At 32.0% G+C, this 27,213-nt stretch overlaps 1 protein-coding gene across 2 annotated transcripts; it reads right to left on the bottom strand.

The window, feature by feature from the left end:
- Positions 1–393: 393 nt before the first annotated feature.
- Positions 394–25,588, bottom strand: LOC127726053 (adenylate cyclase type 6-like). 2 transcript variants are annotated; one of them, XM_052233386.1, is made up of 19 exons: positions 24,297–25,588; positions 19,773–19,922; positions 19,107–19,231; positions 18,448–18,556; positions 17,421–17,548; positions 13,693–13,851; positions 13,269–13,407; positions 11,991–12,049; positions 8,916–9,053; positions 8,011–8,098; positions 7,488–7,601; positions 5,673–5,893; positions 4,657–4,729; positions 4,228–4,365; positions 3,360–3,422; positions 2,896–2,988; positions 2,070–2,172; positions 1,004–1,119; positions 394–542 (listed from the first exon to the last, which is right to left on the bottom strand). In XM_052233386.1, the coding sequence occupies exons 1-19, from the start codon at positions 24,831–24,833 to the stop codon at positions 432–434; spliced, it is 2,664 nt and encodes an 887-aa protein (XP_052089346.1). In that variant the 5' UTR covers positions 24,834–25,588; the 3' UTR covers positions 394–431. The 2 variants fall into 2 exon arrangements, with proteins under 2 accessions (XP_052089346.1, XP_052089345.1); XM_052233385.1 differs by having other exon boundaries at positions 3,360–3,482.
- Between the last annotated feature and the right edge of the window lie 1,625 nt (positions 25,589–27,213).

Consider the following 27,213-nt stretch of genomic DNA (forward strand, 5'->3'; position numbering starts at 1 on the left):
GTAAATGTTATTACCATTAATTTCATGTAGAATAATAGGATATAAAAACACGTTTTCTTTTATAAGTGAAGACTGTGTCCATGCTAGTTGTATAAAGTACTATGAAAGACAACATTTGTCTTTTATATATTTATTTCGTTTAATGTTATTTACTTAAAAAGCAAATGGTTGTTTGACAGTTCGTTTAACGCTGAACATTCGATATGGTCATTATGTATTGTTAAATGCAAAACGGTGACCTCTATATGTGCAGATTTATTTTTTCGATCTGTTTGCATATTTGTCTTATTGGATTTATTTACCGCCTCCTACTTATACAGTGTGTTAAATAAGTGATATACAAATCGGGAAAAAGGTGTACCAAAAAGAATAACAAAAGCACTTAAGAAAAAATTAACATAAAAATAATTTATTTTCTATCTAAATTAGCTTCATTTCTGAAAATACATGTCTCTATATGTTTTATTGGTAACCATTACAGATTCTCCCTTATGTAACTGATATCTGTTTTGATCTATACACTTTGCAAATTCACCAGAAACCTGTAATAGATAAAAGGATATTTCTAAACATATGTATCCAAGTTGAAAAGTACAAAGTCAGTACATATACCAGCAAACATATATTCGATAAAATTTTTTTACCCCCATAAACTATGTAAATAAAATGAATAGTTGGTAGTGGTGCCCTTCTGTTTTAATTTGGATTTGTTGTAGGCGGTTATCTTTGAAGTGTTTCTTGAGCGTCTACACAATATCATTTTTATTGTGTGGGTCAAATCTATAATTTTATAAAGATGTTTATTTTAAGGGCCGTAACATTTCATATTAGTTGACAAACATTTCGATCTTTATTCTTATATGGTTTTTCAACAGACTCCGGACTGTATCTTTCGTGGTAAAGTTCTGATTTCAATTCATACAAAAAGTAACTTTGGTTTATCGTTTCTGTAATACCATAAGATACAAAGACCTATAATGTCATTTTATATCTAATGTTTTACCTTAATATGCACATTCTGCTTTGAACACGAAATTGCTTTACATATATCAACAGAAGCTCCCCAAATACCAACAAAATCGCTGCATATACCAACCATGACTGGACCAATGTGCAAACCTGTATGCAGTTAAAGATTAAATAAGAATAATACATGCCTGTGAAGATCCCGAATAACATATAATGTATATGTCTTGTCGGTCAACGAATTATTTAAGTCAATTAGTATGTTAACATGCAGTTTGTTGATTGCTCCCGTATTTGTTCTTCTAAAGACATGTGCAGTGGGTTTGGACGAATACCAAATACTGCAACTGAAATCGGATCTGAATTCGACCGCACTTGTTTTCTACACTGTTTTGAAAGAATTTTATCTGTGTAAAGTAGTATTTTGCAACTTCAGACTTTATTTATCGATAAAATATTAGAATGGTCGTTGCCTTGATTTTAAGTTTACATGAAATATATTCATTTAATCAAAGATAAAAAAAAAAAAAAAGACTAAATAATATATATATATACAAAAGGTAGTTTGCAACTTCCTCATGTAAGTTTTAAACTGGAGATTTTGGATAAAATTGAGAATGGAAATGGGGAATATGTCAAAGAGACAACAACCCGACCAAAGAGCAGAAAACAGTTGAAGGCCACCAATGGGTCTTCAACACAGCGAAAAAATCAGACAGTGATTCGGTATTGGCATTATTAAAATGATACATTTGTTGTTATATTTTCCGTTCATCATATTATGAAAGTGTGGCGCAGCTAAGGTTGCGCCGCTATCAGTGAAAGTTGACTTTGGACGGTTATTTTTTTGTTCTGTTTATGCTCTTTTTTCTGGTTTTTCATGTCCGATGAAGGTTATTCAACAAACACGAAATCTTACATTAACAATACATTACTAAGTACAATGTATGTGAGATTAAATAAATAATTGTTTTCGTTGTTACTTTTTTTTTATCATTTTTAAAATTAAAGACGCGGACAGTTGTTTTTCTGTTATCGAAAAATTATCTTGTCGTTGCGGTTCATTGCAAGTGTCATTTGACCTTTTGTATTGATAAAATTACCTATTCTAAATGCCGGATTGTCAGTACAATCTGTTTGACATTTTCTTATTTCTTCCTGCATTGACATGGCAAATAAAATTAATGATTCATGTCTGGTTACCATCTGCAAGATTCAAAGTAAAGATTCTTTAGCATAAGAAGTGATAATATGATATGTTAATTTACATTTATATTTTTAAAAGATATCTCTTTTTATTCATTAAATAGTTGTCTTTAAGATGCACATTTAAAGTACAGTCGTTCCAAAGTGTCACAAATTTTGATCAATTTGAACTGATGAAAGTATTCATATACTTTTAAGTTTCCAAACGCGAGTACGAAATTTCTTGATGACGATTACTTCTCGAAGTGAATTCTAATGCTTTAAGTTGCTAATACGTTCCCCTGAAGTGACTGAGAAAACAAAACTGTTATCGGAATGACAATATTCATACTGATTAATATTTTAATTTTAGTTGAAGGAATAAATTACGAACTAGAAATTAGGTTTTTTTTTCCATTAAAATGTTTTTGGGGTGTGTTTACTTACCCAGTCCATTTTGTTCCAGTTAAAATTTATCATTTGTAGGCAGCGGCAGAAACTTTGAAAATTGCAAGGGTAGATGAAATCGTGTTTATCACACAGGTACCAAAAGTGGAAAAGGAGCAGAGTGACGATGGTCAATTAAGACTTAAGAACAACAAGAACTCAGCTGAAAAGATGGGTGATTCAATTGTGCGACTCGTGTACGTAGCTAGTTGATGAATTAAATCAATCAGACGAAAGTCTATTTATATATTTTTATTTCCTAATGTATAGGATATTTCTTGAACAGGTTTTTAGTACCTGCATTTCTGAAGGCATGCCACATACAACAATGTAAGCTGACGAACTCCCATTTATCTTTGTTAAACCTTCAAACTTTTTCTTTTGTAACAACTGCAATAATAAACATTGTATATACATTACATTTAACTGCATTGGAAAAATTAATCTTTATTTCCTTGATGTTTTTACCGTATAAGTACGTATAATATTAAAACGATCTGTAAAATGCAGTTTTTTCAAGACTCAAAAGTTTATTATCTTGTTATCAATTGTACAGTAATTTATTATTTATTGTACCTTTTATTTCTAGTAGCATGGAACAGAAGCGCATTTTAAAAAAAAAAGTTTTATTGCGTTCCTATCTTATATGATGATTTTTGGTTTATACAAATAAAGTTGTTTCCGTAGCAGTGGATTAAAATTTAAATAAGTATATATATAAACAATAAATGAATTTAGGTTTTCTGTAATCAAATACTTACAGAATCGAAAGATCTTAACATGGTATCTAGTGAGCGAATATTGTTCATACTGCAGTCAGAATTCTGTAATGTATAGCTGACTATCAGAATTCCAATGTTAGCATATTTCTCATAAGATGAAACCTGCAATGACGTGTGTTGATGGACATTTATTTTTTGTGTGCCTTTTTTCAATAGTTTATCTTCATCGAACAGAGAATTTTCAATGCCATTTAGTTTCTTTAACAATTATGTATATTCTAAAGGTGTTCAGACTTCCATGTCTGTGTCAGGTGACCAAAACTTTCAAGTCAAACGGATGAAAACAAACACATCTAGGAACATCGTAGCATGAACCAAAAAGGACTTTGTTAGATGCCTATATACGCCCTTTTGTCATGATAACCTGCGAGGGATAAATCTATGCTTTATTTTCAAATACCGCATCTGATTTTATATTTTGAGCCGATATAAATCATGGTTGATGAATGATGAACATCAATTTTAAACAGCGAAATAAAATATTCTATGTTTATATTCCTCGTGTTGAGAGAATGAAAAGGTCACTGCTGTTGAGAAATTGCAAAGCTCACTGAAGTTGCTGAGAGAATGCAAAGCTCTGTGCTGTTAAGAGGTTTCAAAGCTAACTGCACATAACAGAATCTTTCAATAAGATTTTGAAGGGGCCATATGTGATACTGTAAAAATAATGTTTAAGTCTTCCTATCTGCCTTTCCCTATCGACTCAATTTACATCAACCTACTTAAATTGTTTAGTTTGTTCTTTTCCTGAATATGCATTATGTATTTGTCTCTTTATATCAACGTATTATTAATATTCACTTTATTAGGAATTATAATCAAAGAAGAAACTTAGTTTGCTTCATACCAAGTGTCTGCGGATGATGACTGGTGGCTCAATTTTTCTTACTACAGACTTCATTTTGCTTTCAATATGAACGACCTTTCTGTTTTGTGTCTGTATAAGTGAAGTATCAGTTTTAATCTGCTGTAGTATAATATCAAGCTGAAAAATTAGTCAACTCTTGAAGTTACAATACTCAGAATTGTTTTTACTCAAATGCAATTCACAAACATTTGTTTTTAAAGCAATCCATAAAAAAGTTCAATGTGTAATCGGTAATAGTCAAACAGGACTAGCCTGATGCTTTAACTTGTATTATAAGAATCAAATCAATTTGTCTGTAAAAAAATTCAGAGAGAAAGGGATATAAATAAATTCAAAAGATGAGTGGTTTAATAATTCGTTTGACATCAGTTATTGACATGAGAGGTATATGAGTGTAGATTTACTCACCATCTTTTGAAAATAAATCAAACATGCTGCTATTCCTGTGATGTTGATTAGTGATTTAATCTCAGCGTGTTGTCTAAAATGTAAATGTTGTAACATTGGAAATACTTTTGAAAACAAATCAAATAAATGTCAGCGAAATAAGATCGATACTTTGAATAATCATAACTCAAACTGCAGGCATTCAAAATGAAAATTGTATCCAAAGTTTTACAAATGAACGTTTGTTTGTTACTTTTTTTTAAGTTTTCTTGTGTTATTCGCAAAAACGTAGAACATTTCATGTTAAATGGTGTATCATGTTCAAACCGTGCTTTCGGTTTTGTTCTCTTATGGTTGTGGCCTGCTGTCTATTTATCGCATGAAAAAATATTCATCGTATCACACTGCACAGATTAAAGATCAACCATAAATCTGTTTAATGAATTACGTCTTTGACAATTCAAAATTTTACTCTAACAATCATTCTAAGTCTTATTAAAAGAAGCGTGTTCTATTGTCTAAATGCTTTTAGATGAAATTTGTTTTGATGAATTTTGTGCGTACGAAGCGCTTTTCAGGATGTAACTTAATCAGGAACGCTCAAATATAACATTTGAAAGACAGGGATGTCTAAATATGTAGAAACGTTATTAGCTGAAAAAAAGAAAAAAAATGGTCGAGAAGAACTCGTTTTCAAAATAACTGCAAAATTAATTGGATAGTCTTGCATTTGTTGTTATGCCATACTTTTGGTAATTTCTGCAGAAATAAATCACAACCTGCCTAGACTGACAGATAGACATTTGATAATGAATATAACATTTCAATTTTAAATGGGATTTTAGTAGAAACATAAACGTTACCAATAGTACTGCACCAGATGTGCATTTCGACAATTAATGTCTCTTCAGTGATGTTTAAGACCAAGATATTCGAAAATCCAGAATCTAATACAAACGTTGAGTAGACTAGTTTTGTTGTTTAAAATATGAATGACGTTTATCAAACATCAACATTCATTCATAATTGTTGCATACCCATTTTCATATCCATGGTAATTATATGAGGTCATTGTAATGAGCCAGATAATTATTACATATCCTATTATACATAAATAATTGACGACGTAGTTGAACATCATGTGAGAAATGATTAACAGTGTTAAAACCATATTGTTTGACTGTAAATGCATCAGGTACTCTTCAGCATTGTTTGTGTTTGACATATTTTTATCTAAGTTCACGTTAAGGTTATCCACCTGAAATGATAAACATTACAAATTATGGGGCAAACAAAATTCTCGGGGTATAATAGATGTTATGACTATATCAATTGTATATATGTTTTTGTAAATAAAGTAAATAACATTTATCATACCTCTCTCTCTCTTTGTGGGCGCTGTGTGTGAAATATAGAATCTTGAATTCAAAGTAAACAATTTTATATATTTTGCCATTTAGTGTAGTCCCAGTTTATGCAGTGTTTAAAACGCTTTGTTGACCATAAGTGTACAAGTGAATATGATCGAGCTGTAGATGTAATTGATAATAAGATATCCACTTGCTATTTCTTTCAGTCTGTGATGTTTAGTTGTTAAATTGACATTGACATAGCAACCCTTCTGGGCGTTTATATTTGACTGCCGCTCCTTATGCTTCAAGTATTCGTGATGAATGTAACTGAGTAACTTAGCACTGGAAGCTATAAAAACAGTACGCTTTATTTGTTATACGAGAAGGGTTCTAGGAGTGTACTTTGGAAACAGTAAAGAACTGGTCTATGATTTAAATTGAACTTGCTATTTGGAAATTTACCCGGCATTACAACGATTGGCAGAGCTGCATTTTTTTCTTTTTATTCCTCTTTTTATTGTTCTACCTTGCTTGATAACACACTTACTCATAAATCGATCTTTAGTCATATGTAATATTTCCAAGCATATTAAAAAAATGAAAACAACACGTCATTAATATCATGCGTCCGAAGCGCTGTTCTGGATTTACCTTCATCATAACGTTCACAGTCGAATATCTGAAAGCCAAAGATGTATAAGAACCGAAACAGTTAAAGAGCTATATATCCAAAAAAGGACATAAACAAATAGCCAAATCCATCTAAGGTCAACTTTGTCGGAGGGAGTTAAGAATGTTTTTTTAATGATCGCAGTTTGCTGAGTGTAAGATTTTTTCCAATTCAAATGAATGCATGTTTAGAACTATGACAACAAAACAGAAATATTCAATTTTAAAATTTTACTATAGAATTCAGCATTTATCGTTTTGTTACAAAAATCAATTTTGGCATTATATGATGAAAGTATGTACATTTTACACATAATCAGCTAGATTTCCTATGAGCTAAAAAGTCCAAATAAAATGATCAAAATTCCTTTAGCGCTCTTTCTTATACTATTTATGGTTGTTTTATGAAAATTGCGTTTAACCCTTTGACCGCGACGTTTTTAGAATGAACGTCGTGTCCTACGCATTCTTAATATATGACGATGTTTCAGATAACCTCTTCAAACTGCATTTTCTGACGTCATATCTGTCATTATGACGTTATAATCGTTATTTGTTTGAATTTCATAAATCTTAAAACATATGTTGTAATTAGTTTTCAAGGAGTAAAAGTTTGTTATTAATTTTAATTTTTGGCCGTTTTCTAATAAGGGACATATATGTCCCTAGTGCGGTAAACGGGTTTATGTAGTGATCTGAGCACTTTGTATTCTCTAGAAAGATAAATTTCCTGGTAAGCTTGAGTTGTACTTATGTTATGCATGAAACGCATGCATACCGAACAAATTTAGTCGATAATATTGATTTTGTTCCTTTTTTTATCTAACTTACCGTATATACTACATTACATAGCAAAAGTAAACCAGCTGATAAAACAGAATAAAACAGACAAAATATTCTGTTTGATACTGACATTGTCATCACTTTAAACATTTGGAACGCTGTCTGAAATTTCAAAGAAAACCCTTTATTGTATTTATAGAAATGTGAAGTTGTTTTTAGGGACAAATACAACACAATGAAATCGTTTGGCAATCAAGTATTTTTTGTATATCTAGATATTTCAAAGAAAGAATGAAAGTGTATATCTATTTTGAAATCAGAGTGGTAATTATGTCATCAAGGAAAATATATCTTGTGTGATTCTTATCTTGAACGGCAATTATGTCATCAAAAACATATCACTTTGTGATTTACGATCCAGATATTAATACAAATAAGATCCAGTCATATATTATAGTATTTAAGACATTTTCATACATAAGAAATTATCTTTCGTCTATATTTAGTACATCTCGTTACATAATTTTCTTTTGTAACATTTGTAGAGAATATGCTTGCAATATTACTTTACCTGCCGTTTTGCCTTCCAAATAACGCAGATTGGAATAAGTAGTAGGATTGTTATTGTTATTGAAAATACAATAGCTTCAGATAATAATCTGTAAAAATATAACAAAATAAATATCACAGCAAGTCTGGAAATTAATAAATTATCGAAAGTTTTTCTAACGAAAGGATGTTTATCTATTTTTCTTGACAACGCCAATGACGTGGGCTAATGATGTCATTATGTTCTCACACTTCTCGACTGACAAAAACCATTTTCATTCGAGTAGCATGGTATGAAAAACAAGCATTCTGAGAGTATTGCATGGCAATACATAGTCCCCTACCGGTTAAGAATTCATTGTACATGAACAAAATGCTAGCTTGATATATAACTTGTCATGGTGTAAACTATATAGCAAATATCAAGTCAATATCTTCAAGCATGACGAAAAAAAGTGTGGAAAACTGATTATTTGAGTGAACTTTTTAAGTCCAGGGACAATAACTCTGCACAAAATCACCAGACCGGAACATAATTCGAACTTGATCTGTAACTTGTAATGATAAAACTATATACCAAAATTTCAAATCAATATCTTTAAGCACATAGAAAAAAAGTGTGGAAAACTGATTTGCATGACTGACGTATGGACAGACAGACAAACAGACAGACAGACAGACGGACGGACGGAGTGCAAACCTAAAGTCTCCTTCGACTTCGTCGATAGGGGACTAATTATCACAAAGCTGTTTCTCACCCTGATGAAAGTACATGTATTCCTTATTTTGTTACTATTTTCAATTAGTTATTTATTGATGTTCTGTTTGTTTTCCTGTGTTGTATTACTATATAAAGCAGAAACTTAGGACAAATGGACAAACACTATCAAACTTGCATCCAGCTTTTGGTTTATATTGTCAACTTACAATTGTCGTGAAGCAATGACCAAACATAACTGAAAAAATAAAACGATTGGTACAGCCGACAATGTACCAATATTGATGTCTCCCCATCTTCGTTGTCTTTCTCCATAGTGTGCCTTATTTCTCGGAGGAATCATTCTGCTAAGAAACAATGTTAGATAAAATAATTTAAGTACAGTACAACTTTAGCAAAGAGCCCATCATTAAAATCAAATGTTGCATTGAAATGTTTTGTTTGTGCATAACCTTTATTAATTGTAACAACTCTATATACTTTTCTCGATGGGATAGTCCTGGATCAAACTCTACAGGACTTTCGCTTACGTTTATTTTTCACGTCTTAAATCCGCCGATTCATCATTAAAGTCGTTTTTGCATTTGCAAATTAAAATCGTCACCTCAGCGGAATTCGAATACACGCTGTTATGAAATCAATGGCCGTACCTCCTTTACTGTGTCCAACGACCCAGACCACTCATCCATATAGGCTATATAAAAATATAATTGTCAAGGTCGGTAGATCCCTTATCTAGTCGGCTGCATCAAGGATTGTAACGCAGTACATGATGTATGGTAGCTTAAACAGATAAATCTATACAATCAGATTTACAACATATCGTAAACAATGAAAACCTTTCTTGTCTAGACAATTGTTTTCATTTCTTATACATGTCTCTTAACTTGTGACAACTCTTCGATATTTTGACCATTGTAATTAAGTAATTAGATAATAACGGTTTTGTCGTTGATATTGCTATAGCATGCGTTCAAAACTCCATGAAGGATTGATATCAAATGCAGTTGTAAAATTCTCTATTTGTACGTCTTAATTCAAACGCGAGAAGGAAGACGTATATACTCTTTCCGAATGGATTAAGGCTGTGAGGTCGTTAATACAAATCAGAGTTTAAAAAAACTGTATGGGTCTATAAATAAACATGCTACATCAATCTTTAAAGACCCAAACGTAACAAAGCAAAGCACCTGTCCTACCTCAAAGACAAAAATGTTGTTGTACCTGCAGATGAAGCCCGTACCATTCTTTTATGTTTGTATATCACATTAAATAAACTGCTTGGAATGAATTAGGGATGGACAATTCACATGGAAACTCAACATATACCCCAACGACACTTACCAAGGAGGAAATTCTAGATTAGCATAGGTCAGTTATATGTCCCTTTGGAATTTCAACCAAAGATGAAAACTGGATCTTCTTTCACTCTATTGGATACCTAAATTACATAAGTGTCCTTACAAACAAACTAATATTGCTGGGTCTTCCAAGTGTTCCACGAAACCTCTTTCTAAATTATCAACATCAATTTAATCAGCAATCAAAGACGGGCTTCAAAGTTATTGTGAAACTACCTACTCTAGGGGCGGCGTAAATCAGATGTGGATACTGAAAAAATCGAAAGATGTATTAGGGTAAATACAATCTAAGTCTCTTTTATCTTGCAAAAGTATTGAAATATTTGACTTTTCTACCCTTCCCTTTACACAAGTAATTCCCATTATAAACTAAATGACACATTGAATGAATTACTCCTGCTTTGTTTCATGAAAAAGTAATGGGCTCGTAAATACTAGTATCTTGTCTTAGGGAGGGATAACTCCTACTTTGTAAAACAATCACTCTGATTCAAACAAAACATTTATCTGAAACTGACATTATTAAGATGCTTGATTTCTTGATTGGCATATTTGTTACGCTTGGAGGACGTGTTTTTCAAAAAGCAATCGGCATTCCCATGGGAACCAACTGTGGTCCTGTTCTTGTCGACTTGTTCCTTTATTGATATGAGGACGATTTCATACAGGAGAATGAAAAGAAGATAGCACTATCCTTTAACTTCACGTTCCGCTATATAGATCATGTCCTCTCACTAAATAATTCAAAGTCAGGTGACCATGTTGAACGCATCTATCCCATCGAAATTGAAATAAAAGATGCATTAGATACATTAGATACAGTTATATCTGCCTCATATCTCGAAAATGACAAGGAGGGTTGGTTGCGAAAAAAGCTTTACGACAAAAGAGATAATTTCAGCTTCCCAATTGTGATCTTTTCATTTCTATGTAGCTAAATTCCAGCAGCACCTGCATATGAGGTATATATCTCCATGTTGATACGATATTCCAGAGCTTGCATTTCCTATCATGATTTCCTTGATAGAGAGTTGAGGTTTACAAGGAAGCTATTGAACCAAGAGTTCTAAGTGAGGAAGTCGAAATCATCCCTTCGAAAATTTAACGGACGCCATCATGTGTTGGTTGACCGTTATGGAATATCTGTTTCACATATGACGACTGATATGTTAAACTGTTGTAACCACAATCCCTTCGTCTTTTCCTTGAATGTGACCTACCGAATTAGATTTATCAACGAATTTGTAATAACATGAGTAACTTGACGGGTGCCACATGTTGTGTAAGATCTGCTTAGCATTCCAGAGCACCAAAAATCACCCCTGGTTTTTGGTGGGGTTCGTATTGTTCATTCTTTAGTTTTCTGTGTTGTGTTTTGTGAACTATTGCTTGTAATCTATAGCTTTACTTGGAATTATGTATTTATGGCAATTTAATGTTAATTGGAAAACACATGTCTTAAGCACCAAACATGGATGTATTTTATATCATTCAATATACAAATCTAAGGCTGATTGATTGATTTTCAAACATTTCTTTACTAACATTACGTCAAACTTAATCGCATGTGGATGTATTTTTAACAAGCAATTCCCTTAAAATCTGCGCAGTTTTTTTTTATATAAAAGTATATTGAAAGATCAATAAACAATGAAAAATGAAACAATGGCGGTAAATATTATCTTCTCCTTATTAATCTTTTACTTTAAATATGACTAGAAACAAGTGCTAAGACAAAAAGATGTCGATTTCATAAGTAATTGGAGATAGACCATCATACGAAACTGGAATCTAGGAAAACTAACATTTCCATATTCGCTGATACACAATCGTGTACGTCATAAATGTTAATTATTATTGTAAATAATACTAATGAAAACATATGTAAATCATTTCAATTACTGAAAAAATTCATCCACTTACCAAAATAGTGTAGAATAAATATCAGATTGCCGAATTTCATTTTTGTCAAGCTTATTTATCTGAAAAATAAAGTGAAGGCTATTTACGTTTTTTCACAAATGAAAAAAAAATTATTCTTATATGACAATGTAGAATGAATCGAGACATACATAATTGATAATCAAGTGGGTGATGTGTTACAAGTGCTAATGTTATACCAGTACGAAGGCCATCATTGGCTCATCATTCCAAAATTACATTTACAGCAAACATTCATGAACATGTGTGGTTATGCTCTTTGAATACTTAAGAGTTAGATTCAATGTTTTTTTCTGTATTTCTGTAACAGATCTTTAATTAATATGTCGAAATTGACTTGTTTTCCATTTTCTTTTCTAATTTTTAAAATTTATTATTTCAATGCTTCTTTTAAACACATATTCCTACCCGGTGTGTCCAACATGACTCCAGTGTGAATATTTTAGTTATGAAATGTACCTTAACATAATACCCTTTCTCTATTTTGTTCCTATAAAACGAGTTAGTGTTATGACAGAAACATTAAAACACAAATAAAATAAGAACCGAAAGATTTTAAAACAAATACAATTTGCGCAGTTGATTCAATCTATGAAACTTTGATTCTCTCGTCAAAAATATCAATATAAATGCACAATTAAGAACGTTTTCATCGGATGTGAGTTTACACTTTTAGAACATTGGAATGAAATTATGTTTGTAAATGGTGCATTATTTCCAAATGAACTTCGTTACTCTGTGCACTTATAGAGCATAAACATCTTTTGTGGAAGAATAAATCTAGACAAATTCTTAACATCGTAGAAAATATTCTTTAGCATGTCAATGAAATTTAATATCCATACAAGAAACATCACTATATTTAAAACTGTACATATGGATCACAATATGATACCTTAAATGCATAGATACGCAAAACACATAAAATATAAACCCTACAGGTGCTTTCGATTAGTTTCAATGGTACCTCAAAACTGGTAATATTCAAGGAAAAAAGAAAATAAAACTTTATAAATGTCGAGCTATTCCCGATTGTGACATTTTTACGGAGTGTGAATTCGCATGACTGGTGATGCATGCATAGCAGGTGACGCTTACCATGTTAACGCACCGCTTACCATGTTAACGCACCATTCTCGCTCATTTTTGAGTTCATGCAATTCCCTCTGTTTCTGTGTGTAACCTCGATTTGTCTATTCCTAACCGATTTACGTGATTTGAACATCGGTGAACTATTGTTGATTTAATTTACTTGCTTACGTCATTTAAAGTTCCAGTAACTTCAAAGCATTTAATACATCGGCTATAAAGGAATTCATCCACACCATCATGTTGTTTTTCCTCTAGTTGAAAATGATATCCAATACAGTTCTTGATGTGCTGGGAACACTGGACTGTACTAAAATTATTGAAAAAAAATTATTTGGGGTATTAATGAAATAAGAAATTATGACTACATATGACGCTGTCGTAAAAACAATATTTCATATAAGAATAAACAAGCATCCACACATTCAATAATATTAGAATCTCCCTAGCAAAATGTGTCGACAGTTTTGTTTAATTCAAAAGACTCAAATAAAATCTTACTCGTTATTATCTGATTTTACTATTTGATTTGAAAATATTAAACCTTTTTCAATAAACATGTTTGTGAATATGAAAGCCGCAGATTGTATCTCACCCATAATCCCCGGTTTCCAGTATCTGTTTTGCAATATTCAAATCTTCTCCAAAAGCATCAGCCGAAGCATGGATCTGTCCTAAAAGTGCAATCCGTATGTCTCCTATGTGTATGCAAGCTCTAGCGTTTATATCCACTCCTTGTTTCATAGAAAATTGCCTATTTGACAAAATTGAATCATAATGATTTTAGTGATGACAATTGATATCAATTTCGAGGTAAGTTGATAAGCTTTGCTTCTGTCACCAAATTTTACTTTATAACCGCCTCGATGGTCTCGTGGTAGCGAGCTGGATTCGGGGATGGGAGGTCGTGGGTTCAATCTCGGGTCGGGTCAAACAAAAGACTTGAAAATTGGTATTTACTATTTCTCCACTAAGCAGGCAGAATGTAGGAGTAAAGTAACGATTGGTCCACTCGGAGTCGGAATAATTTGTCCGGCTAGGAAGACATGTCTTCCTGCAGACTGATTAAACACGTTAAACAACTAATAAATAGGTTTAACAACTCGTGAGAATTGGATATCGCTTGATATCAACTCTCGTTACTTAATTTAAATAGTAATAATAAACTCGCCGAAGGTTTTATAGACAATAATGAAAGCAATAAAATTGAGAATGGAAAGGGGGAATGCATCAAAGAGACAACAATCCGACCAAAGAGCAGAAAACAGCTCAACACATGCTCAAGGCCCTGAATGAGTCTTCATCACAGCGAGAAAATCACGCACCCGGAGGCAACCTTCAGCTAGCCCCTAAACAATTATGTATACTAACTCAGCGAAAATGGACATCACACTAATCTCCGAAACATAAATGAACCAAAATTAAAAAAACATACAAGACTAACAAAGGCCAGAGGTTCCTGACTTGGGACAGGCGCAAAAGTGCGGCGGGGTTAAACATGTTTTGTGAGATCTCAACCCTCCACCTATACCTCTAGCCAATGTTGAATAAACAAACACACAGCAATACGCACAGTAAAATTCAGTTCCAAAGAAGTCTGAGTCCGATGTTAGAATAGATAACAGAAGAAACTAAGCAAAATGACAATAATTAACATAAATTTACAAAGGACTACTAGCAGTTACTGACATGCCAGATCCAGACTTCAATTAAACTGATTTAAAGATTATGTCTTCATCATATGCAAATCAAGCACAATCCCTCCCGTTAGGGGTTTAGTATCATACCATCATAAAATATACGAGAAGAACATAACCCGTATCACGCCAACAACTGGTTTTAGAATAAATGTGTATATTTCCGATGCAAAGACCCTATGAGGTATAAAACCACTAATTCATAGCCCCATTGCTTTCTATGTTAAATTCTGCAATTTCAAGCATAAATGGCTACTTTGTCTTACGTTCAAATTAAGTGGCAGTTATTTCATGTCAAAACTGTACCTTATGCTGACTTGTGCTGAAAAAATCAACATACCTTTAATTGCATATTAGAGCGTACTGGTTCCCGGAAGTTTGATAGTACAGAAACAGGAACTTCTGATCTGAACAACAGGCCAAATGAGCCCTCCTATCAAAATTTCATATACTTCTTTATTATTCAAATAAAACTTTCAACTAGGGTTCTACAGTGATTCCAAGTCCCAAAGCTTTCATTTGATACTAAAACTACCCAAATATTCCCACTATTGACAAAGATACAGCTATGAGTAGGAACTATTTTGTTTAAAATATGTACTACTTTCTTGTATGTTCTTTCCGACCGGGCCTGAATTAGTGGTTCTATACCTATAACAGCACCAAACTTGTTATATTGACTTCTGCTTGACTTAATTTCCTTCTATGATCTATTTCTAGCATAGAAAAACACATAAAGCTTTTGTCAAAACAATATATCACTGAATTCAAGCTCAAATTGGACTGGTAGTAACATATGCGTTAAACAAAGAAAACTACATATGGATACTAATAGTGACAGATATGACACTTTTTCAATTTTTACCAGTTCTGATTTGTTAATATCTACTCAAATAACAGTGTTCTTACCTATATGTCTTATTTTTATCAGGGATTCTTCCTTGAATATAAATACAGTGGTCCAAACATAAAATATAATTGATAATTTTATCCCCCCTTTTTTCTACATGTTGGAAAAGGATAGTGATTTGGTAAAAAAAACATACTTTTATGTATAAACATGGATCAACAAGAGCAATTCATGTATCTCCAAGATAGACAACTTGCTAAAATGGTTATAAAATGCATTTCAAGTGAGATTTTGGAATTCCTATATAAGTATACACCAATTTTCCTTGAAATAAATAACTCACCAAGAAACACAATAAAACATGAACACTCACTAGATAATTTGACCAAAAACAATATTTATACTATAAACTAGTCATAATATACAAGTTTCATTGGTTTCAGTGTTAGATAATCCAAAAATTTAAATTTCAGGTAAAATCTTAACTGTGTGCATGCTAAATGACCAAAAAAGGCTAAAATACCTTATTGTAGCAATTTGAGGGCTGTAATTTGACACTAACATAATTGTTACATAAAAAAAATAATGTAACATGATTTCTGACAACAAATGTGACCAATTTTCACTGTAAAGGGTATGATTTCTAAAAATAGAATTTAACATGCCTGTCAGTAATAGGTATAAAACCACTAATTCATAGCCCCATTGCTTTCTATGTTAAATTCTGCAATTTCAAGCATAAATGGCTACTTTGTCTTACGTTCAAATTAAGTGGCAGTTATTTCATGTCAAAACTGTACCTTATGCTGACTTGTGCTGAAAAAATCAACATACCTTTAATTGCATATTAGAGCGTACTGGTTCCCGGAAGTTTGATAGTACAGAAACAGGAACTTCTGATCTGAACAACAGGCCAAATGAGCCCTCCTATCAAAATTTCATATACTTCTTTATTATTCAAATAAAACTTTCAACTAGGGTTCTACAGTGATTCCAAGTCCCAAAGCTTTCATTTGATACTAAAACTACCCAAATATTCCCACTATTGACAAAGATACAGCTATGAGTAGGAACTATTTTGTTTAAAATATGTACTACTTTCTTGTATGTTCTTTCCGACCGGGCCTGAATTAGTGGTTCTATACCATGAGCGAATCAATTTTAATTCCAAAAAATACCATCTTTAATGACCTGACAACATTATCGTAACTATATCTCTTCTGGATAAGTCTGCAGGTTTATATACTAATAGAAAAATCTACTTCGCATAATACTTGCACATCTGTAGATTTTAAACTATTCTCCCGCACATCATATAGACCATCGCACATAAGAAAAAGGACCATCGCACTTCAGCGTGAGTATCACACTTCAGAGTTCCCATCTAACCTCCGAGTCCTACATATTTATTTGCTAGAAGCTTGCAAATGATTTCGTGATTTTATCAAAATTAATTTCAAGCAATAATTTCGTTTTTGATAGACAAGCAATTTTCTGCAGCGGAACACTCGTGATACCAGTCCCTTATGCCTACAACCTTTTGAAGAGAAAAGCAACTTGCATATCCGAGAACTGCTTGCTGTACCTAGACGGTTAAGAAAAATGTCATGATGTTATCTTTGAAAATAAAAATCAGATTTCATAGGATTTCATATTATTATTAGGAATGTTTTAATGTGTGTAATTCAGAAACATTTATTTTGTGTCGCTTGAAATGAACTATTCACAACAAAATATTGTAACGATAAGAAATAACCAGATTTATTCTATACTTACCGTACTTTATTGAGTATAGATAAACTCATATTGACAGACATTTCTGCTGGTCTGTACCCGGAGTCCAACACGTCACTTATGAACACAAATTTATTCAAATGTGATCCTACCATTCTTTGTTTACAACTCTGCAACAAAATATATACTGACATCTATGGTTATCAAATATCAGTATATTTCGTATGATTTCATTATATTTCCCTAATACATTTGATTATTTAGCAGCGATCAACCTTTTAGTTTTAAGGCACCTATTGTACATCATTTAAATATAAGAAATACAAAAACATATCGTATCGTCGGTCGTAAATTGTACCTGCAGAATGTTTTCCAGACTCTCACTAGTATGGTGCTCCTTTAAAATTGATATAGATAAAATCAGGCGGTAGTAGTTTACCGATGTTCAAATCTCGTCAATTGATTAGGAAGAGATAAATCAACGTAAACAACATAATCTAAGCGAATCGCATGAAAACCAAAAGGAGCGAAACTGGGTGCGTCAAAAGGGCAATCGTCTCCTGATATGCATGCATCACCCGCCATGATACCATCATTAATTCTAACATTGTATAATTATACGGAGATGTTGCAAAACTCCTATCCACATAAAAACGGACAGGAGTGTATTTTATATGTCTGATATTTTAGAAATTTGCAACACCTATTTTCGTGATCTTGTTTCTCTTGATCTTAATGGAGGTGGGTTTTTTTCAAAATGCCATTGTGAATCTCCTAAGTTATCTTGGTCATAAATGGATCATGAATGTATATTTTGATATGCAAAAACCTATCATAGACCTGTAATTGCAACATGAGCAATAAGTATTTTCACATCTTACATAACGTTAGACAGATATCAACAGATGCAGAAAAATAACCATTAATCGATTTGGACCATTAACTTCTTTGAAAGCACACGATAGACTATAGTTGGAGCCAGAATATTTTCATGATATATTGAATTCCTTGCCATACGTGTTATGATAATGATAAATATATAGGTTGTATAATTTCTGTCTATGCACACCTTTGACAAAACTTCTAAACAATCTAATATCTCTTTTAAGGCCGTGAATGTTGACATTTCTTTAGTTGGAAATAAGTCATCCAACATCACCAGCTGAATCACTGAAATACTAAATAAAACATTAATTAAATAAAATCCAACTTAACATTGGAATTAACTGTATAAAAATCTCAACAATAAACCGCACTGCACGTTGTAGTAATGTTCCCTATTTAGCTGAATTAACTTTTACGAAGTTAAATATTTACTATATAAAGTATCTACCCATTTAAGAAAAACAGAAAAGTCACTGCAATTTACTATACTTAAATTTGCTCTCACTGTGTCATATTAGTACTATGCATATTTCAATGTTGTACATCGGAAGACTCAACGCATTAACGAATAATATATTTAGTATAATTCAAACATTGGCTTGATGAGCTGCATTCTTAACTTTATTCTTAATCTTGATTCACATCTGTTTATATATAATTTTATATAATATATATATTTTATTAAATGATTATCTTCTGCTCTAATCGAATTGAAATAGAAAAAATATCTGATTAAATGTGAAAAGTCTTGTAGCATGACAAAATTGTACTAAATCAAAGTAAATGTTACGTTGATCAAACTTATGGTGGATACCACCATCTTTTTATTCTTTTAACGGTTACCTAACATTTTTGTAGCAACATGTGTACATATTCTTTTCGATTTCGTCCTGGGTGCCTTCTGATTTAATGTCCTGGAGCATTATTGAAGCTAATGTGAGTGGCATTCTGGTAAGAAGAGTCTTTTCCTGCAAATTATATATATATGACATTATTTACTATAAACAAATAACACGTGCAGAGAGTTTTCTTCTGTTATATCCAATGATTCATTACTCTAATGTAGAAACTCTGATCGTCGTTCTGTTTTGAAGTAACATATCCCGCCAGGTTAAAAAGCAAACTATGAAGAAGAAAAAGAAGAAAATTATAATTGATTTGTAACAGAAAGTTGGAATGCTCATTTTGCGCTCAAACTTTTGAAAAACTCATAGCATTGTAACCAAGAATTTGCACGTTTGTGCTGCTAAGCATACCCCTACTCGTAATTCAAAGTTTCGGAAAAAAGAAAGTAGATGTCTGATAGATCCAAAAGTGCTTAACATTACAATGCATTATTTTCAAGCTACTGACAAAGTATGAGGCCATTCTGTTGAATGTTAGTGTGACTGGGTGATACCTCATAAACCTCTTTGAATATTAGGAACATTTCTATTTAGACCAAGACAGAGATCACATACTCAAATTATGCAACTGATATAACAAGCCATTCTTGTTAATGATGTTTACCTGCTCTATTAAAATGTTTACTGTGATTTCCTGTTCTTTCTTTGCCACGATTTGAGCTGAAAACGACTTCCTCATGTCCGTATCTAAGTATAAGTTCATGGAAAATCCTAACAGAAATATTGGTATCATGAGTAGAAAAAATAGGATGATCTGGAAATAAATTAAAGAAATAAACTGTTTATTGTTATGAAGTATTTAATGAATATGAATAAAATGATAATTAGAATATACGCCAATTTAACAGAACCCTATTGCCATAAATCAATTAAAAGATATCACGAGGGAAATAAATATAAAAATTAAAATATATGATATGATTGACAATGAGACAAATTTCCACCGAAGACCAAACGACGTAGATGTAAGCATTTACATGTCATCGTAACGATGAGAAAATTCAATACCGTATAGAAAGTTATAAAATGTCCTGACACGATAAAATGTAAAACATTTCAAACAAGAAAAAACCAACTGTCTGACACTTACGGTCCTACATCCTATCGATACTTAAATTATATTTCGGTATTCCACAAAGTCATGTTTTATCTCAGACTTTTATGGCGTCTTATGCTTAGTCAATTGGATGTGTACAGATTGATTTTTTAAATCTGGGAAATATGATTTATTTATAAGTTATAATTCGCTTTGAACAGGATTTCGCTAACTGCGAGTACTCTTATATCAGTATTTCAAGTATTTAGGTTTTTCTTTGGTTGTGTTTGTGCTTTGTGTCGATCTGATGAGTCTGATTGGTCTTATATTGTGCTGTTCCAGGTAAGGGGAGTGTTTAACGCCCAAACATTCTTTAACCCCGCCACATGCTGTATGTGTCTATACTTAGTCAGATGCCTTCTATAAATCAGTGGGGTTGTTATTTGTTGTTGTCTACCTAACTAATTTCGTTTAATGTTTTAGCATAAATCAGCCGTCAGTTTTCTCTTTTGAAGTGTTTTACATTTTGTCTTGCCAGAGCCTTTTATAGTTTACTACATTGGATGTGATTTGCTCTTTGTTGGAGGCCGTACTATGCCTAATAGTTTTTCTCATCCTTTGATATTTGGTGGATAGTTGTCTTATTGGCAATCATACCAGATCTCCTGATTTTTATGACATAAGGTACATAATAAATCTGAAAATATTTCGTCAAAGCGTTCTCATGTTAATGAACGGACACTGTTTGGCACTGTTCGAAAATCCGGTTATAAATACACACAATACAAATCATTTGAGGGACAGTATTGAGATCTTCAGTCACAGTATAATATATAACTAACACAGAGTTACAAAAAAAGAATAAACAGTAATATACCGAATCAAAGAATGAAAACAAGCTCAACGTATGCTGAACCCACTGATATCAAATCATGTCGTCCGATACTCTAATATTGGTTGCTGTACTAAATAAGGATATATAACACCATTTGTTTGAAACAACAGAGAAAGAAACCCACTTCTGAATTAGTATAGTCATATTCATGGTTAGGAAACTAGACAAACTAGTAATTCCTTTAAATTCAATAGAATTATGGATTAAAATCTGACAATTAAAAAGAAGAAGATAAAAAGTTTACTTTGATCTAGAAGAAAATCAAAGTAAAACGAACAGTTTCTGTTAGGTCCGATGCATATTTTTTGTAAATTTTTACCAGGAAGCTTCGTAATCAAAAGTTTCGAAGAATAAAGAGAGCGTAAAAAGCATTGCAAAAAAAAATAAACACGAAATTTGTCTAGGCTTTAACACAGATTATATTATTATCAATGTATGAAACAACTTTGCAGGTGAACAGTCAACTGAGAAAAACGTTGAAAGCAGTCAGAATACTGTATCTAAACTATCTTGGCAAATAATGTTTGGACTCAATAGTATCTAATATCCAGTACGGTTACGGACCCTTTACAGACATGGAAAAGGTAGGATTTCTTTTTATTTATTTGTTAATTGTATGATATCATACAGTTTGAATACACATATTACTATTTTCAGTTTTGAGATTTTATATTTTCTACAATCGTACAGTAATAGAGAAGCTAGTATAAATGCACGGCAAAATTATGAATACAGTGACCCTTGCCTCGAATTTAATTAATTTCTCATTCAATTGCGCACATTGAACGGAAAGAAACGTGCGGAAAGAAAGATATATATGTGTATATATATATATAATTCGTCTAAACAACAGCCCAACAATGTTAGATCTGTAAATTTGCGGAAGCAATTTGTTTGTTCTTCCCTGGCCGGGATTCGAACTCATGCTACTGAGCTATCGTGGCATATATATATTTATATATAGATTATCCACTTTTTGCACTTCAATATTTGTATTTCTATGCATGGAACGAAAGAAATAACACGTGTCAAAAGGAAGTACCCGGTTTCGAAAAATGTGTAGGACACGATTTCGTTTTAAAATTATACAAAGCAGGACCCGTTGTCGTCATAAAGATTAGTGCATACTGTTACTATGTTAATGTAAACCTGACATTCAACAGGGGTTAAATTGCTCGTTGCACAACAATTTCTGGAAGGGGAAACTAATTATCTATTTGAATTCGTAAACACTTGAATTCCTGTTTTATTGGAACAAAAATAGTTTTAGTTTTGCATTGTATGAAAATGAATATTTAAACGGCGAAATACAGATAGTAAATATTGTAACTCAATTTGCTTTTCGGTATGAATTATATGATTAGATTTAACTTCAACTTCGTACTTTATTTGTCTTTTTTCAACTTTTATTCGAACGTCACCGATGAATCCTATGTAGACGAAACGCTCGTCTGACGTACAAAATTGTACGCCTGGTATCTATGATGAGTATTAGTGTCCAAACTTGGATAGCATACAGCCTAGAAAATTGAAGGACGCCTATCTAATATTTGATTTTCTTATTGGACCACGGGGTGGTTATGTAAGAAACTATGATATTCCACTCTACCTTGTGGGGATGGGGAAGGGGAAGGGGAAGAGACAATTCTGTTAATATGATCGTTTGAAAATAAATATCCTGATCACAAGAGGTTGAACATAATTAAGCAAGAAAATAAGATAAATATATATCATTAAGAATTGCCTTCGAAAATGAGTGTACGTTAGGCGCAAAAGATGACAATAATCATGCGTTGATAAATCCTCTTGAGGAGAGACAAATTAACTCTAGGGGTATGGTCTTCTTTCCAACTTTTAAGAAAAAAATAGTTTTAGTAGGGAGAAGGCAATAAATTACTGTTTGAGAATTTTTTCCATTAAATTTAACGTCAATTTCTTTAAAAACATCTTAGAAAATAAATAATTTGCTGAATGGTACGAACCAAGCTTTAGTTCGTAGATGAGTGCAATACAGTATTTTAGGGGCATTTTGATCAGACAAAACGTATTTTACTTCCTTTTTCGGCGGAATATGTTCCGATCTGTGTTGCTTTTCATAAATTTTTGGTTTTAAACGAAACAATACTGGTTCCGATGTTGTAAACAACATTTACAAAACCTGTCCTTCCATTTTGTCATGACCAATTTCTTTCGTTCCATGCATAAAATTCGAGTATAGTGCGTAAAGTTACTTGTCTTGCAATATCCATGTATATATCTTTTTTTCTTTACAATGTGCACAATTTAATGAAAATTAAACAAATTCCAGGTAAAGTTCACTCTATTCATCATTTTGCAGTGCATGTTTACTAATTTCTCACTTAATCTAGAACGGTTGTAGAAAATATAACATCTCACAATTGAAACTAGTGATATGTGTATTTATATTCTACAATTTCATACACATAACAAATAAATAATCAGAAATACTACCTGTATCATTTACAAAACCATTCAGGATATAAATGCGAAATTGTCTGGAATGTTTTCTTTAAAGAAACGTGATGCATTCGTCTTATATCTAGTTTCTATATTAAACAACTGAAACCTTACATAAAACACATCTTGATAATTTCCTTCATGTCTCTGTTGCCAGGAAATGAGGGGAACAAAATGTCTTCGGTCCGTGTCTGATAGGTAAAATCAATGAAACAATTCAAATGTTTTTACTTTGTTTTTCCTTGGGTATCTCGATCTTTTCTATCTTTTTTTAGTTGCTTTCCTTCAGCGTAATTTTATTGAAATGCCCAATTAATTTATAATTCATTAACTGTTTTAACAGAGCTATGCCTCGCCTATGTGACTTAATTACAAACCTTAAAAATTATTGAGCCTCCGACGCCGGAAACACTACGCATAAATTTCGCTTCCTCGACTTTCCTTGCAGGCGAGACAAACACGAAAATTGTTATAAGTATTGTTTTCTAGCTATATGATGAAAAAGAATAGTTTGTATGTGAATTGTAAAATATAAACAACCTTATACCATCTTCAAAGCTTCTTGGGATAATAGCATTTACATTATTGATCTGATTTAGTCAAACAATAAATATATGATTGAATCAGTTGGACAATCATACCACAACTCCTTTTATTAACTATCAATTTACTTTTGAAATATAAAAATGATAACAAATAAATGAATACACATTATTTACCTTCTGTAGTACTGTTCCATCTAGTTCCTCGTATTGTGAAGTATCCTTAGTAAAAACTATATTTGGCAAAATCATCGTGAATGCTAAGATGAACCGATACCTCAAACGATGAGGAAGGCAACCAAATATGAGAAATACTAAAGTTGTTGGCCAATAATAGTTGCACTCGTAGTACTTGTTGTCAAAGATGTAGAATTCAGTGGTCTCTAGTATTATAACTCCAATCACTATATATTTACTATAACTATTTTGAATTTGTCTTATCATTGATGTTAAATAAAATGCTACTAAAACTAATAAACATATACATAGCACCGTTATAGCTTTTATTGATGACGAGTCCCAGATGATTAATGTTAAAATCTGTACGATGTTAAATACAATTCCGACGAAAATGAGGCATTTAGATAATCTTCTGTATACGATCCATTTGAAGACATGATACTGAATTTCCGTTTGATGATCTCTAAACCCATTCCATGACATAGGTTCAAATTGCATCCTGGAAGAAATTGGTTCTACTGAATTATGTGTCATCGTTTTTTAATTGTTACTATTATATTACAGAAATGCAATATTGTGTGGTCTTACACATATCCATGTATACATAAATATAGATTATGCTTAAGGAAAAAATACCCGGTATGTGTTTCCTGGTATAATCCATTCGGTGAATTGTGTCATATTCGTTTCCACTGTTTATTGTTATTCGAAATAGCAAAGTATCCTTCTATAACAAATTTGATACATCTATCTTTTTTTCTCTTCGAATATGGTCCGGTAACATACCACTTAAATCACTACTGTTGATGCTTAACACAAAGACTATCTAACAATAAATGTCTTTAATGTATTTATTCCGACAAATCAGCATTGTGACGTACGTTTTAATCTCGGATCAATACTAATTACAACAGATTCATATGTTCTATTGTCATGTTATCTTTCTATAAATTCTTATTCTTAACTTTAATTTGTTTCTATTACAAAAGAAAACAAATCAAAGTCTGTGCATGAAACCATTAGCCATCTTTCAGTGTTGACAACCAGACAACGTAATGAAATTTAATACAAAGGTTTCTAATTCTGATAACAATTCAATAATGCACATATCAAAGATTCAAGTAACAACTATACTCACGATAGTAACAATTATAAAAAAAAATGGTTCGTCGTTCATTTTTCGAAACAGGAAAATTATCAGCTAGCGTCTGATTTTAATAGCATTCAATATGTACTTTTATTAGCACATTAATTTCCTATTAGCGCATCCATATCAAAATTGGTCTGAATATTTCAGTTTTACTGGAAGGTATGTCTCCTTAATGAAGTTTCCTCTTTGCGTTGTTATATTTTACTTTAATCTAGAACTCGTCCTCATCAACTTCCATTGCTTTTATTACCTTAAATTAAATTCTGGCAGATATTAATAGTTAATTAAAACATAATCGATAGTTATTTATTTCAAATGTTTAGAGTTACTACAGCAAGTTTATTTTGGATAACGACATTATACAGGGTGTTTCCAGGCAGAAAATAATTGCTTGCAGAGCCATTTACCGTATTTGCATTTGATTTCTATCTCTTTCTACTTTGGCAGTATTGAAAAAAATCCAATAACAACAAATTCTGCTATAAAAAAATGAGTTATTGGTCTATTGGGCCAGGTGTATTTTTGTCGGATTATATTTCGTATATACAAATATATATTTATGTTTATTACACATGTCACTATTTATTATTCTACCCTTAGTTTATTTATTTTGTATTTACATTGTGTAATAGGTCAAATTTATTTGTTCAGTGTATGTTCAATGGTGTTAATATGTCCTTTGATTGAGTTCAGCTATTTCAGTTGATATTTTATAGTGTGTCTTTCTATGTTGTGATGTTACACTATTGTTTCAGAAAAAGGGTGAAGGTTTGGTACCATTAAAACGAATAAACCCGCTGCATTTGTTTGCACCTGTCTTAAGTCATGAATCTGATGTTCAGTAGTTGTCGTTTGTTGATGTGGTTCATAAGTGTTTCTCGTTTCTCGTTTTTTATATAGATTAGACCGTTGGTTTTCCCGTTTGAATGGTTTTACACTAGTAATTTTTTGGGGCCCTTTATAGCTTACTGTTCGGTGTGAGCCAAGGCTCCGTGTTGAAGACCGTACTGTGACCTATAATGGTTTACTTTTATAAATTTTGACTAGGATGGAGAGTTGTCTCATTGGCACTCATATCACATCTTCTTATATCTATATAGTAAACAGTTTACTTACTTATAATATTTTCGTTTATTATACTTGACGTTGAAATGCCAGATTTTGATTGGTTCATAAGAGGGAGACATTTTGCTCTATCCAATGCCTCAGCGGTAGACTTTTTTTTTAATGTCACCCTCTCGTGCAAACCAATCAAAAATCGATAATTTAAAAGACTGAATTGAAATTACATCAATGAGTTTAAAGACAATGCTCATACATATTTCTTCATTTTTGTTACATTTCAAATGACTGTAACGTTGTTATGTACACGCAGTCATAGTTTATTACTTTCAATTTAAAATTCAAAAGACAATACTGACAGAATATTCAGTAAAATAAATTGAATAATACATGGCTGAGAGAGTGACAGAGCAGAGGGTTACCTCTCAAAAAAAACATGGTCAACCTTGGCTTCGCCTTGGTTGAAAATGTTTTCTCGGGTTAACATTCTGCTCTATCACCCTTTCAGCAATGTGTTATTTATATAATATAACGTTAATAGTACTCGATTGTTGTCGACCTATAACGACAAATAAATATACAAAAATTAATATATTCCGACTCATTTATTTTTGTGTCTGCATTAATATTAATTGAGGACAGGAGATTGTGGGTCCGACCCCTTGATCAAACTTAAGAAATTAAAATTGGCATTTGTTGTTT

Source organism: Mytilus californianus, unplaced genomic scaffold, assembly GCF_021869535.1.
Source record: "Mytilus californianus isolate M0D057914Y unplaced genomic scaffold, xbMytCali1.0.p SCAF_16, whole genome shotgun sequence".
NCBI classification, from domain to species: Eukaryota; Metazoa; Mollusca; class Bivalvia; order Mytilida; family Mytilidae; genus Mytilus; species Mytilus californianus.